Source organism: Triturus cristatus, chromosome 5_1 (assembly GCF_964204655.1).
Source record: "Triturus cristatus chromosome 5_1, aTriCri1.1, whole genome shotgun sequence".
Lineage (NCBI taxonomy): Eukaryota > Metazoa > Chordata > Amphibia > Caudata > Salamandridae > Triturus > Triturus cristatus.
In genome coordinates this window covers 318,484,715-318,500,573 of record NC_140587.1, presented here as the reverse complement: position 1 = coordinate 318,500,573, position 15,859 = coordinate 318,484,715, and the positions used below count along the sequence as shown (strand labels likewise).

Below are 15,859 nucleotides of genomic sequence, written 5' to 3'. Positions count from 1 at the left end.
ATACAGCTACAAGCGCCATACACAGCATGTTAATACCATATCTACCAACTGCAATAACGCCTATGCAATAATGTAATGTGTATAAGTAACTCGGAGGACATGACTCGACACATAATGGACATGTATATATACTCAGAGCTGAACCTATGCACTGGGTTTAATCTGAGGACTGTGCACAGTGCCTAAAGACATGTCACTTGTGATAAAGCCAGCCCAGGCCAGGCCCAATGCAGCAGAAAACAGCATGCACTGTGTGCTAGTGTCACATCAATATGAAGTTGCATGGAGGCACGACCTGTGTAATAATGACAGGCCTATGTGCAGTGCCTGATATACATCATGTATGACAATGCCAGGCCTGTATAAATGAGCCATTCACATCTCCTTCAAATAATGACAGATCTATATAAATTTACTTACCCCGCTCCCTGTGTAATAATCCAGGGGCTATAAAGAAGCGCATGTGTTGTACAACTGCTTTAAACAACTTTGTACAAATAATGTGTTAGTTGTCCTTCACCTCAGGCCTTGTCTATGCGCAATTTACCGCGTCATATTCAAGGGTAACCCAAAATCCTCCACGTACCACCCAGCCCTCTGGAATGTCTCTGCATCCGCTGACCAACTGAATCTCTAGGACGACTGCTGAAATTCCAATGGACGTTATCTTACCCAGGAGACTGTGCAAGTGAGTGGTTGGGTCTCAGAACGTTTGTGGTGCAAATCGTTGTGATCCAATACATTTTCTGGCAGGCAAAGGAGATTAATAAAAATGCACCTACGAGAATTGAGGACGTTTTGCTAAATCGCTTGTGACCAGGGAGCAGTCCCCGCAATCTATAAGGACCATGCCCTATGACTTACCAATAGTCAACACAATGTCTTTCCTGACAAAAATCAGAAGTTTGTGTTCGGAATGCAACCAAACCATATTCTTCTAGCGAGAACTTCCACTACCTGTTTCCTTAACGTAATGGTGGTTCATTAAAATCTCTGAGAACCTATGGCTTTTTTGTTCAAGGCATTTTTGGGATCTAAACCTCATTTGTACTTCAATTTGAAGAACCCTTTAAGCTGAGGGTCCCAGTGAAGTAACACCAGACCAAAAGTACAATTTTAAGAGTTTTCTTGGTTTTCCCAACACAAATTTCAAGAACCTTTTGTGTCAGTAAGTCCAAAGAGAAAATAACTGGCACAACAAGCTTTTGTGTGACCAAGCGGGTTGCAAGGCGACCTGGAGACAGTATTATTGTAAGACATTCAAGGCATTTCGACTTTCAAATCCAATAAGACGGTCTGACTAAAGACCTCCAATGGAAGGATACATCATAAAGCAGAACAGGCAAGAAATACTGAGTGTGCTTGCTTAAGAAAAAGATGTGAAGTAGTGATGTTGTTTGCTGTTGAAAGATTGGCGAAACCTGTAAATAATTAGTGGTTTCTTTTTAGGGCCAAGCCCACATGTAATGTGACGTCTATCCCGGAGATTCGAAAGTACCCCATAAGTCCAAATAGACTCAGAGAGCCCATTCTCAGCCATAACTCAAGGGCAGACTGTCTTTCAGGCAGGATTACTATCAGTTCCTGAGAGCTGATGTTAATTCACCTAACCATTGGTGTGTATATTGGAGAGTCACCAGAATCATTTGCCTTCACAGGATGTATTCCGACCTAACTCACCCACTTGAACTTATCACTATCCAACAAAGAAAAGTATCCGGTGGCTGCTAAAAATATGCATTTGTATAAATTAAAGTAATATCTATAAACTTGTCCAACTAAATGCTCCACATAAGAAAATAATCTATGTCCAGCACCTGGAAGAATTCCTAGGTTTACATTAGCTGACAGCGTGCCCTGCCCTACATACACATGCCATAACCACAGCCCTCTGTGGTAATACCAAGTCTACCGAAGGCATGTCCTGTGTGAGAAGGGCATGTCACTGAACTGTACTGACGTGTATCTGCGAGGTATGTTCCATGTTTATTCCCAGTCTGGAAGGTATAGTATATGCATAATACTACACAGTAAAGGAGTGCAATGTGGCCACATACAGTACTCAAAAGCATACCTGGTGGTCTATATTCAATAAAATACCCGAGTCCTGCGCAGAATGTACTATTTGGCATTCGTGCACATGCACTATGAAGTATAAGCAAGGCCACTGGAATTATGCAATATCGCGGCCACCCAATTTCTGAAATTTATGGATTTGCCTTGTTTTCCTCATAATCTATCATCTGCAAGTTTGAACAACAAAAATGTTTTCTAGCTCAAATGAATGAAAATGTATATACAAACCATCGTCAACCAGGGGTTCTGATGACATCAGAACCACAAGACTGATGGCAAGGTGGCTTGTAAAGGTCAGCAGAACCTCAATAGAGCAATATGTGAATATATTCAACATGTTGCCCGTAATGTCTTTTTATATTAAAATGTTTATTTTTGGGACGGGGACCTTAAAAACACAAAAACATATATTTAAAATAGTATGGGGCATCCTGGACTAAAGAGTTTGTTTCTCTGCAGTAAAAGATTATAAGACGTATGTAGGTAGGAATGAAGAACTCTAGATAAAACGCCCTTTATGAGAAAGAAAGTTCTTTCTTAGGAAGGGGGAAATTAATGGAGGAGTTCTTTTTAAGGGTCAGCTAACAATAGGCACCGATTGGCATTAGAATTTCGGGCTTTTGTTAACCTTTTATGAATAGATTGTTGATAAAATAATGCACAGTTATCATGCTAGTGGAATTAGGCGATTCTGTGACTGTACTTCTATATATATATATATATATATATATATACACACATAATAAAATGCAGCATTACCACTTAGTTATCTATTTACTGACCTTGCTACATAATTTTCATATTTCAACAGAAAATGTAGTTTCTAGGTCAAATGGATAATAATAGTTCCAGCGAATGTACTGCACAAGTTAACTTTTTTCTTCATAATTTAGAGAGATAACTCTGCATAATTTGTCCTGCCATTGTTGCATACTCCTAGTAGCCCTGACAATGGTAAATCTCAGTAGAGTGGTTTGGGGGTTGTCATTACGATGAAACCCATATCCCACAAGGACCTGTGAAATATTTTCTTGTGAAATATGGGCTTTTATATTTTTTGCAATAAAAGCTAAAACAAATATATACACACATACATACATACATACTCACTGAAAAAAGGTTACATGGATGCTATAGTTATGCTCAGATTTCACTCCCCTTTATGTCATGCGGCCCCGGGGGATGGGATGCCCAGGGACGAATAAGGCTGGGGTTGTGTGGCTCCCTCCCCTTTTTTTATTATTGTATTTGGGGAATGGGGTCCACAGCGTCTATTAAGTCGAGGTGAGGGGGGTCACACGCTCCCATCCCTTTCGAATTTGGTCCTGAGGAATGGGATCCCAGGGTCCTATTAATGCTTGGGGAGGGGAGCTGCACACACCCTTTCCTTAATATATATGTTGTGCGTCCCCGGGGGCTGAAGGGTAACCTGATACTGCGCACGCCAAAGACTGTGTGCAGCGTAGGGTTGGCAGCCTGCTGGGGGGGGGGGGGGCGGCCGCAGGGCCTGGTGGCAGACCAAGCCCTGTGGCCAACCCTCCGCCCATGTCCAGCCTGGGTTTGGCTGCATGCAGGGAATTGGACGCAGGGCCAGGCTGAAAGCCAGGCCCTGCAGCCAACCCCACACACAACCAAAAGCTGTGTGCAGCGTGGGGTTGGCTGTCTATCGACGGCAGCCTCCGGGGAGTTGGAAGCAGGGCCTGGCTGCAATCCACGCCCTGTGGCCAAACCCACGCTGTGCAAGAGGAAAGACCGTGCGCAGTAACTGCCTGCCGCACACGACTGAAGGACAGGCAAGTTATGGGGTCTGCTTTACACATGGTAATAAAATATTACTTTACGTTAAAAAGAACCTAAAAATTAACTGGAAAAAAACACAAAGGTTCAGGTAACGTTATAGTGAGGTGAAATGTTCAGTAACAATGTAAAGTTTTAAACTCAAAAAACCACAGAAATTCACCAGTTCTAGTTATCTCAGGTAACTGTAACTTGTGCCCAAATGTAACTATAACTCGCACCCTTGCAATGCCCTGCTAAACTACCCCATATATTGCCTCACTCATGACTTCCATCCTCGATAAGATCACTAATGTTTGCAATTAAATTATGGATCAGAAAACTGCATGCCGGGCACGAGCTATAGTTACCTTTGGGCATGAGGTATAGTTAATTGAGCTAACTAGAACTAATAAATTCCTGTGTTTTTTCACTTTAAAACACTACACCTAACTATAATTTTACTTTAACCTTTGTTCTTACAGTGAAAAAAGATATACATATATGTATGCGTGTGTAAATATATCTATACACACAGTCTTTGTGTAGATTTACTTGTTCCATTTGCTATAGGAGTCTATACACTATGTAGTATATATGGCCATGCCTTATTTATTGTATGTACCTATATGCTATTTGATCAATATGTCCATGAAGAATATGGGATGCCAATGTATATTCCCAAAAAACTTGCAAACTTCCAACAGAACTTCTAGACAGACCACAATGCATGCATACAACACAGCACATTTACATCATGTAGTTGGCTCTCAACAGCATTTTCTACCATCCAATACAATACATTGGACAAAACTTCTAATATACACCAAACACACCACGTAGTTAGTTGCCTCTCTGATACCCAAGAGCACTGGTCACTTTCACCAAACAATATTCGCTGCACACCACTTTTAGAATCACACTTCGGATGTTCCTTTATCAAGCCGAGCACCAGACACAGATCCCCCGACTTCCTTATTGGCACAACATGACACCAAAAGCTTAAAGATGGTAAAGCATCGCAAACTCACCCCCAATCCACTGTACAACATTAACATACAGCTTAGAACCATTCAGATGAATTTAACTAAAACATTGCACCCCCCCCCCCCCCACCCTCGCATGCACATATCACCAGAGCTATATACTAGGGATGGGCTTAAAAATTCCACTCCGCCAGCGGAGTTGGTGCAGTTTTAGCCTCTGTGTTACGTATGAAATGCAGAGTTCCGGCCAACTTTTTTCTTGGGTCCCCAGCACGATTTTTGGTTGCTAGGAGGGCATCTGGTGAGATTTCCCCAACGCGGTGGGTTGCGTCCATTCACAGTCAGAAAGCTGCCGCTTAAGGAGAAAATCTACTCAAGCAGCAGTAAATTCAGCTTGAGAAGCAGCGCCCTCTGGCGCGCCGCATGGTGCAGTTCAATCTGATTTTTCAGTGTGGAACGCGCTCCCTGCGCTAAAAATAAGCGCGAGCAGTGCAATGTGCCTAATTCCACCTGTTTGCGGAACTTTGAGGGAATCTTATTGAGTTTTCATGTAACTCTGCAGAATTCCACGGAGAGAAACTTATGAACTTGGCAAGCAATGCAGTCTAGTGAACAATCTGCACACCCCAACTATGGAAAACCAAAGACCCAGCTCAGGGTAAAATGTCCAAAGTCCATCAACACATCCACAAGTACACATGAAACACTACAAACATCGTCAGCAGGTCTAACGTGTTTTACTTTCACTTTCACTAATGGGAACCATTACAGAACTGGACACTTATCAAATCACAGCTAACCCCGTGCAACCCATGGAGTGAAGCCGCAGAACAGTCTGAAAGGCCCCAGATTAAGAAAGGGCTATACTAGTGGAGAAGGAGCTATAGAACAACGAATAACATCACATCCAATATTTTAGAAGGATGCACGTAGTATATGGTATCGGTGGACATTTGTGTGCCGTACATATTTGTATGTATATTCACATTCTGTAAGTAGTACAGGTGCACTGCGTGGTATATGTGCCATATAGTATTTATGCACATGGAGTATGGGGTAAGTTGCATGTGCTCTATTTGTCATGGGTTCTGTACTCATTCAGTAAGTTATAACATAACGTGTGTTTGTAAAGTTCCCGTTCATCCAGAAAGGCATTTTGGCACATAATAACAGATGTTTATAGTTACAAAACTTAACGACCTCGAAAGAATGAATGGCTGAGTGAGGTCCCTATGTGGGATTTCAGCCTGTTACTATAAAACCAAAACAGATTCCTGCTGTGGAGGCACTAGTCCAATGAGCCCCCAGACTCGACATATGGGTGACCCTGCAGACTTTATGCACGTGATATGTTGAATATGTAGGCGACAGTAGTCAGGCGTGCAACACATTTTAAGTCACTGACTGGCAAAAGGGGTGAGCAGTCCCCCGGAATCATTAACGTGGACTCACTGGGGACAGGCAAGACATACTGTAAAAGCGCTTACCATAGGGCATGCCTTCATCCCAATCTTCTGACCTTTTATAGCGATTTACCGTGAATCCCAGACAGATGTTGACACCGATGGCAAAGGTGACTAGAGATATCACCTGCAAAATCAAGAAAGCAGATGTTAAAGGGAGTAGCAGAAAGGGCAGACAGACCTATACATTTATCAAAGACTAGACCAAGCACATCAAAGGGCTTCACACTACCCACTTCCACACAAGCGCGCACATCCGAAAATAGCCTGAAAAATATTAACATGGGGAGGCTTGCCTTCCTCGTTGTCAAGGATTGGAAAAAACTAACAAAAAGTGTGGAATGATGTGTGGTTTTTATTGTCATAATTTGCGAAAAAGTTATTTCTCTTTCATGTGGGAAGGGATTCGGCGTTTACGGTGGCAGAGGGGCAGCCACGAGTGCTCACGTGCACATTCAGCGCTTTCTGCCCTACCTGGTGTAAGTGGAGCCGGCTTCGCGGGGCCATGTCAGAGGCTCCCTTCACGAGCCTGCAGGCCGGTTCTTTCTCCCTTCCGCGGGAGGCTTGTGCTTTCTGGCTCTGCGGCGCTCACAGCTCTATTCAACCCAAGTAATCCCACCTGGGCCGGCTGACAGGCGCGCCTGATTCGTCCAATGGCCGATGTCATCATGTTCCCCTCACAAATCACAGGCCTGGCTGAGGGGCTGGTCCTGGCAGCATCCCCTCCCCCTCGGACAAACACACTCGCTTTCATGTGGCGGCCTCTGGCACCGGGGCGCTGATTATGTTACTGCAAAAATCAACAAGTTTGTTTTGCGACTACTCCCCGACACAAGAGCGGCTTTAGAGGGGCGGCCGGGAACAGGGACTGCATGCATTTCATGAGAGGAGAAAACTGCAGAAGAAAAGATTCTCCTCTAGCCCAGTCCATGTCGGCAGAGGAAGGAAGGAAATGGGTGAAGTGACAAACGGTGGGTATGTTGTTTTAAAACATGACATCTCTTACAAGAGCGTCCAATTGCTGGAGTAGCACATCCCCGATGTACATCCGGGCCTTTCACACACTCACCAAACACGGGGGGAAAGGGTTAACGACCTCCACATGCCGCCGCTGGAGTTGAGAGGCAGGCAGCTGGGTAGTGCTTGGGGTGGGTGGTCGCAGTGCAAGGTCTTTTAGCCCTGAGAAACCCACAGCTGTTTGTGTGCTTGGAGGGTGGGGGAGGGCTCCGAGACGAGCGAAGGGAAAGGAAGACAAGCAAAGCAAGAGTTCGGGAGAGCTGTCCTGGTGTGTCAGCCATAACAACATAAGAAAGTACCTGGGGAGGCGGCGAGGGCGGCAGCCTCTCCCTCCACTTCCCTCGCGTCTTCGTGATTACTCCTAACAGTGCCATCCACTTATTTTTTACTAAAAACCCAGTTGTGTTGAAACCTTGAAGACAATCGTATGATCACACATTTGTTTGCACTTTGACCAAAGGAAAGTGAGGCTGACAAACGTGATGTCAAAAAAGTTGTCTCTTCCTTTGGATCTGCTGCACTTTACACGTTTTGAAATGCTGACTCGGAGGCGTCCAAGTTTGGTCCAGGATGGCTGGATCCTTGGCTGGTGTTGGGATAAGCACAGACTGTGTAATGTAATGTGTTCCATTTCAGACTCGGGGGGGTGTGCATTTATCTCATGTCCATAACCTTAAAACGACTGTGGACCTTTGCTTTAAATGTTGTCACCTGGTGTCAATATTGGCGTGTACAGGAAGCACAGTCGTGCTCTGTCTTGCATGCATGTTGCCCCATAGGTGGCTGAAGCGGAGCCAGGCGAGAGAAGAGCCTTCTTGTGTTTGGCTAGAAGTGACTTCGTTTGGCGAGCCGATCTTACAGAGAATGAGATCCATTGAAACTCACTCACCAGACAGGATCAGAGAGCCGCAGTGTGAGTCCTAATTACTTCTGACATTGATTTCTGCAGCGGATTGTGCAGAGGGAGCCGCGGAGCCCTTGGGAGCAGCTGTGTCTCTGCCCCTGGTGCCTCCTGCCTGGCCAGGGCCTGTGTCCAGAATGTCCTTGTAGTCACTGCTTGACCGCTGTGGTAAAGGCCGCTCAGTGTCGCCCCCTGCCTGAAGAGCATGCAGTAACCCCACCTTCTTTGGGTTGAAGCAGGAGTGAACACAGCCATCGAAGCTGTTCAACATGAGAGGCCTCGACCCCCTCAGACAACACGTAGCTGAGTAGTAGTTTCACACGCCCTAGAAGCGCTTCCCTCGTGGCGCTGTGCTCTAGGAGTGTCGTCATTTGTGGTAGGAACAGCCCATGTGAGCTTTACTTCAGGCATCTGCTTGACAGTAATCGTGAGGAGGGCGGGCTTTTCTCGTGTTTATTTGGGTGCACTTAGCACTAAAGAGTGGAGGAAAAAGAACTGTTGGGAATAAGTGTGTGAGCAGTTCTATGGATACAACTGTCGAGGAGAACACAGCGTGTGTCCTGGAGGCGCTGTGAAGTCTTCATAAGTCTTTTCCAAGTTGCAAAGCGGTGGGGGTGCGGGCGGGGGGGGGGGGGGGGTCGATGGCTGTCCCTGCTCATGCAGTGCGCTGCCCCCACATGGGCTGTTCTTAGTGGTGTGGATGGAGAGGAGGTTGTGCGGTTGGCCTCAGGGATGGATGGAGTGCTCTGTAGGAGTCTTTCATAAAAACTCTTTACCAAGGGGTGGGTGCTTCCTGGGACGTCTGTTAGCTCCAATCTAATGTTTAGTCTAATACACTTTTTACATGAAAGTGTGCTCTTTTTTTAGCCAGTGCTTATAAACCGAGTTGCGAAAATTAGACGTTAGTTAGTTTATGAGGTGATTGCGTTATGCCTTTACTCTGCTTCTCTGAGGCAAGTTTACTATAAATATGAACCCGGGAAGGATCTGTTCCAGGAGTGCCGGGTTTCCTTTGTACCACCAACACTCCAGAGTGCTGCTAACGCTCATTTTCTCAACACAGCCCTTCAAACTGATGACGGGCATGTTGGGTAGCACAAAATGCCCCCTCCCAACACACACATGCAGAATGTGATGAGGGGCCGCTGTGAATATTATTTGCAAGTAGAGAGAGCAACGGCTGCGATCAAGGACCTCTTTTGTCTCACGGCACTCATGGAAATATTTTTTGTGAGTTCACTTTGAACTGAGTCAGTACTGACAACTCCAGTGTCAAAGGTTAAGTGGCATAGGAAGTGCTGGGCAGGTTTGCTTTTCCTCCCCAGAGTCCGAGCTCATTTGCAGAAAGGAAGTTGGCAGTCGGCCTGTTTGATGCCAGTATCCCCGGCTGGGAAGGGCTTTTAAGCACTCCTGAGTTCTACTGAGGCTGACATCCAACCAAGCTTTAGTTTCTGCCTTGAGCGCAGCTCGAAGGGACAATGTTATCACTGCCTCGATTCAACTTGGACCTTGATAGCTGAAGGTTGTCTCGAGAAGGTCCATTGTGCCTGAGCCCAGCCTGATAGGATTCTCTGACTTAAACACAGAGCAATTGGTTAAGGGGAAAACACGTGAAGAAACAGCGACATGTGTTATCTTGGTAGAATCAGTAGAAGGACTATTATGAATGATTTGTAGTTGTTCTGCTGGGTGTAACCTGGCCGTCTACAACAGCTGCAGGCCTCCTAGCGCCACATAAAAAGACAAGAGCCATATTATCAAGAACAGGCGTAACATTATCGCCGCTTTCGCGTCGGAAACTGCCGCTCAAGCGGCGATAAGGGGCTTGATAATATGCCGCAGAGAATTCCAATAGAAGCCCAGGTTTGATGTACTTCCCTCCAGAACCTGGGCTTCTATTGGAATTCTCTAGGGCATATTATCAAGCTCCTTATAGCCGCTTGGCGGCAGCTTCTGCCGCTAAACCGGCGACAATGTTATCGCCCGTTCTTGGTAATATGGCCCACGATTTCCTCTGAGATGTGGCCGATTTGGAACCACTCAGGTGCAGCCATGAACACCACGCAAGATAGCTAAATGAACATGAAACGCAGAAGGGCAGAAGCTGACTCCATGTCACGTGGGCGACTTCCAGACAGTTAATTTTCCCACCCAATCGATCTAAGCATGCTAAGACTTGTGGGCTAAGATTTATAGTGTGAAGTGTTTAACTACAAGTCCCATCGTGCTCAATGTCACCAGCCCAATAACCCGAATACCGTCATTTGAATGATTTCCAACACGAGGAAAGTCAGCTTGAGGCGGACGAAACTGCTCTTTAGAGAAATAGAAGGGAGTAAAATTAGTAAATGCAAAGGAGTGGGGATGTATAGGTTGGGGGAAATGTAAATGCAGTAGGGGCAATAAATGAGTTAGGGAAAGTAGTAATAGTTAAAAGAGTAAAGTGGGGGTACAAGACAAGGGTATTACAGAAAAGGAAAGTGAATGAAGTAAAGGTGGAAAAGTATAGAATAGGCAAACGTATTAAACGTAAACATAGCTGGGGAATTAGTAAAAGTAAAATTTTAAAAAAGGAGTAAAACAGGAGGATAGAAGTCGTTTTAATCTTAGAAGAATGGGGAAGTGAAAGAATAAAAGGGAGTAAAAGGGGGAAGTTAACATGAAGGGTTTATAGGATGGGAAAACGTAAATGGAGTAGAGTGAAGTAGTAAAGGTAAAAAAAGTAAAGCGGGCGATACAAAACATATGGGTAAACAAGCATTGGCATAGCCAATAATTCTTGCTTTTGGGACCTTCTAAGTATTTAGTTATGCAGCACAATATCCTTGGTGCAACAACATCAACTGTTGCATGGCTAAACACTTATAAGGTCCCATAGGCGACACCTATTGGCTATGCCAATGCTTGTTTACTTTTTGGTAGGACATTTCCAGGACTTCTCAGCAAGCGTTCTAAAGTTTTAAAGGAACAGTACAGTCAGTTGTCAGTGGTTGTACTTCAAACACTTCCCTCAGGATTATCACCTTTAATGAGACAGCACACACAATTCTGGCAATGATGTTAGACCTTTAATTGGAAGGGACCAGTACTCCTCGGTAAGGCTGCTATGCTTTTAATGGGTCAGTGCAGCTGGTTCTAAGTGCCAGCACTTTGAACTGGACATAATGCACACTGCTCTCTAAGGCTGCTATAGCTGTAATGAGACAATTCTCACAGTGATGTTAGCCCTTTAATTGGACAGGGCCAACACTTCTCAGTAGGGCTGCTCTGCTTTTAATCGGTCACTGCAGCTGGTTCTAAGTGCCAGTACTTCTAGCTGGAAAGAGTCAACACTTCCCTGCTAGACTTCTATATCTTTAATGAGACAATAATTGACAATTCCCACAGTGATGTTAGATCTTTAGTTGGAAGGGGGCAGTACTCCTCAGTAGGGCTGGTATGCTTAGTTTTAATGAGTACTGCAGTCGGCTCCAAGTGCCAGTACTCGTAACTGCATAGAATGCACACTGCTCTCCTAGGCTGCTATATCTTTAATGAGACCATTCTCACAGTGATGTTAGACCTTTAATTGAAAAGTACCAATACTTCTCAGCAGGGCTGCTGTGGGGCTGCAGCTGGTTTAAGTGCCAGTACTTCTATCTGGACAGAATCAGCACTTCATTACCAGACTACTATATCTTTCAAGAGATAGCTCCGAACATTCTCGCAGTGATCTTAGACCTTCGATTGGACAGAAGGACCAAGACTTTTCAGTAAGGCCTCAGGTCTTCTATTCTTTTAAAGGACACGCACGAGTATTGTCCAGCAGGGCTGGTATACTTTGAATGTCATACTAAAAGCACTTCTTAGCAAAGTGCCTGCAATTTAATACTACAGTATTGAATTCTCAGTAGCTACACTTTGAACAGGATTGTAACAGTACTTTGCACCAGGGCTACTATGTTTAAAATTTGACAGTATCAGCCCTTATCGCAAGGGCTGCAATCCCTTCAATGTGAAAGTGATATCACTTATCACCAAGAATGCTATACCTTTAACAGACTGTAGGGGCACTTTTTTTCTTTTTTAAACGGGCATGACCCGAATGTCTCATTTCTGCAATAATGAGATAGTGCTGGCACTTAGTAGCAGAACTGATTTACTATGAACTGGATATTGCTTTCACTTCTCAGCAAGGCTAAAATTCCTTTAATGATACCCTTTCTTAGCTGGGTGCTGTGGTTCCAATGGGACAATACAAGGATTTCGCAACACTGCTCCCAAACAAGTTATGGGAAACTACCAGCAGGGCTACTTTACATTTGAATGGGACAGTACGAGCACTTCTCATCGGGGCAGCTATACTTTTTAATGGAAGAGGATCAGCGCCTCTCAGCACACTGCAGTAAATATATTAGCAGAGTACCAGAATTTCTCAGCAGGGATGGTTTACGTTTAGTGGGACAGTACCAGCACTTCTCTGCAGGCTGCTGTAAATATATTAAGACAGTAGCAGAGCATCTCAGCAGGGATGCTTTACTGGCAGTGGGGCAACAGCAGCACTTTTCAGCTGGGCTACCTTTTAATGGGACAGTGCTAGGACGCCTCAGAAGGACTGTTTTATTTTGTAATGGGACAGTGCTAGAACGCCTCAGAAGGAATGTTTTACTTTGTAAAGGGACAGTGCTAGAACGCCTCAGAAGGGCTGTTTTACTTCTTAGTGGGACAGTACTAGCACTTCTCAACAAGGCTGCTTTACGTTTTAGTGGGACAGTACAAACACTTCTCAACAAGGCTGCTTTACTTTTTAATGGGACAGTACAAACACTTCTCAGCAGGCCTGTGTTATCATTTAACAGGGCAGTCACAGCACTTCCCAGCAGACTGTTGTGAATATATGAAGAAGATGCCAGAATATCTCAGCAGGGAGTCTTTGCTTTTAGTGGAACAGAATTAGGACTTCTCAGGTGGCTCCTTTACTTTTTATTAGTACAGTAGAAGCACTTCTCAGCATTGCTAGTTTACACTTTAAATGGACAGTACATGAACTTCTCAGCAGGGCTACTTTATTGTTTCATCGGACAGTAAGTATCAGTGGACTCAGCAGACTACTATAAATCTATTAACCGAGCGTCCCAGACCTTCTCAGCAGCGATGTTTACGTTTAGTGGGGCAGTGCCATAACTTATCAGCAGGGCTGCTTTACTTCCTAATGGGGCAGTTTCAGTGCCGCTCAGCATACTGCTGTATATGTATTATAAGAGTACCTTAACTCCTCAGCAGGGAGGCTTTACTCGTAGCAGGGCAGTAGCAGCATATATATGACCAAATCCGCTATACATTTAGTGCTGCACATACTAGCACTTCTCATTACGTAATGTCTGCCACACCTTTAATTGAACAGAGCTAGCACTTCCTTTCAAAGAACCCACATTTTCTGTCTTTATCTGAACGGAAGAAGGAGGATCGGTATAGGAAGAGACATATGGAAAGATAGAGGAAAAAGCAATGGAGCTAGAAAGAGAGAGAGAGGGAGAAGGAGTGGGAGCAGAGAGAAAAAGAGGTGGGAAAAAGAGGCATAGAACTAGAGTGTGAGAGGTGAGGGAGAATGGAAAGAAGAGAGAAAAAGCGAGATGACAGAGAGAGAGAGATGAGAGGGAGCGGAGAAGACCGGGAGAAAGAAAGAGAACGAGAAAAAGAACATTAGAGGGAAGATACAGTGAAAGAAATGGAGAGAAAACATGTAGAGAAAACGAGAAGAAAGAAAGAGTGAGGAAACAGACAAAAAGAGAGAGTGAGAGGGGGGAAGACGGGAGATAACACAGGGAGAGGAGAAAGGAGAAAAATAATGAGACTGGAGAAAGATAAAAGGCGAAAGAAAAGGGAGGGACATGGGGGGATACAATGGAGAGAGAGAAGCAGCCAGAGAGATATACAGAGTGGTTGAGCAGGGTGAGAGAGAAGGAGAAAGAAACAGAAAGACAGAAAAAAGGATATAGGACATATTTTCAGTGGACTGTTTACTAATGATGTTAATGAGACCAAAAACAATGTTGACGTTAAGAGGAACAACATTTAAATAATACATATACCAATCACAGTAGCCATATTAACATATCTAACCTTGATGTTGTAATACTACAGCAATAAAAGTCACTGTGTGGACAATCTGGCTGGGGCACAATTTAGAACCTATTACAGGCAAGGTTTCGAGTACGGGTGCAGTGAAAGTGATCGCGACCGGGAGTTGTGTGCGCGTGCGCGCACAAAGGAAATAAAAACAAGCACGCGAAAAGAAAAAAAAGTGATATCGAGCAAGAAGTTCGGCCGTGACCGGGAGTTGTGTGTGTGTGTGCGCGTGCACACAAAAAGTAAATAAAACAAGGCGGAGAGAGGCACGCAAGGCTTAATGAGCCTTGACAGAAACCCACATGGCGGCTGCGCGCATGCACGCAAGCTTGAGGCCAGCAAAAGCCTCTGGTAGCACTTTCAAAAGCCACTCACTAAATTTCTCGCATCGCATGCGCTGGCTCAGCATGACCTAAAAAGAAAGGGAAAAGGAGGTGAGGGGGGAACGCTCTTAGAAAGTGAGGTTTTATGTGGGTGGGGGGGTACAACCCCCTCTAAACAATAAAAAGAAACTGATGAAAATTCAAAAATGCTTTTCTCCAGCTCTAGGTTTGATCAACCTGGTGAAAAACATTAGTAAGGAAAAATGTGTCAAAAAAGGATCATTAACAAACATTAGTCAGAACCACTTTTCTTGAGTGTGTTTCATTGAAACACATACAGCCGAAAAACAGGGCTGCCTGAAAGTCACTATCAATACATGAGGCCAGTTAACAGGTTTGTGAATGTCAAACGTACAGACGTTTAATGTATATGCTGTATATGCCATGTCCCATGCAGCCACAGTGATTTGATTAGAATCTTATGAAGCGCCCGAATACCCGGAGGCGTCTTGGCGCTTTTTAGGTCTCATCTGATCCAGCGCATGCGTTGGTCTGGCCGAGACATTTTGTATGCGGGTTTTCCAAGTGCTGCCTGTCGCCTAAAGCTTGCGTGCACGTGAGCGTGCACGCGCGCAGCCGCTATGTGTCTCGCCCTGCTTGAACGCGTCCGCGATCACTTTCACGGGCCGCGCAGCCGTGTCATTTTCACGGCCACGCAGCCAATGCTTGTTTATTCTACTTCTTGCTTGGCAGTTCCTTTCCTTAAGTGTGCAAAACCGGAGCAGGAGGATGATTTCTTTTACCGCGCGGCATTGTCATTTTCACGGCCGCGCGGCCAATGCTTGTTTGTTTTACTCACTTGACCGTACTTGAAGCTTTATTGGCATTTGATGTGGGCACTAAAACTAAGCATCCAGCTATACAAGATGTGAAGATGCCCGTTTAGATTAGCGAACTAGAATGTGCCGCCTACGTTGTTAATACCCGTCTGGTTAACTCCTGTGTGGTTTTACTGTAGCTGCTTCTGTAACCTTTGAAGTTGCATTGTAGGTGATAGTGATGCCCTTTAACAAGATGGATTAGTTCTTCACAGCTTTGTGTAGAAACAGTTCTCTCAGTCAAGAGGAACTACAGCCACTTTCACCATCTTGCTGAGACACAAGAATCATTGGCATCTTCCACAGTCCCATTATAACCTTTTGGGCAACA

At 44.8% G+C, this 15,859-nt stretch overlaps 1 protein-coding gene across 7 annotated transcripts in view; it reads right to left on the bottom strand.

Moving 5' to 3' along the window:
- The window catches only part of ENPP2 (ectonucleotide pyrophosphatase/phosphodiesterase 2), a 721,223-nt gene that overhangs the window by 416,458 nt on the left and 288,906 nt on the right, over positions 1–15,859 (bottom strand). For 5 of the 7 annotated variants that reach the window (XM_085605050.1, XM_085605051.1, XM_085605052.1 and 2 more), the window contains exons 1-2: positions 6,776–6,930; positions 6,326–6,428 (exon numbers count right to left, since the gene is read on the bottom strand). In XM_085605050.1, coding sequence (XP_085461176.1) covers positions 6,326–6,428; positions 6,776–6,808 — 136 coding nt within the window. In that variant the 5' untranslated portion in view covers positions 6,809–6,930. Of the gene's footprint in view, positions 1–6,325; positions 6,429–6,775; positions 6,931–15,859 lie in introns of those variants that run through there. The other 2 variants (XM_085605056.1, XM_085605055.1) reach the window with 1 other exon arrangement.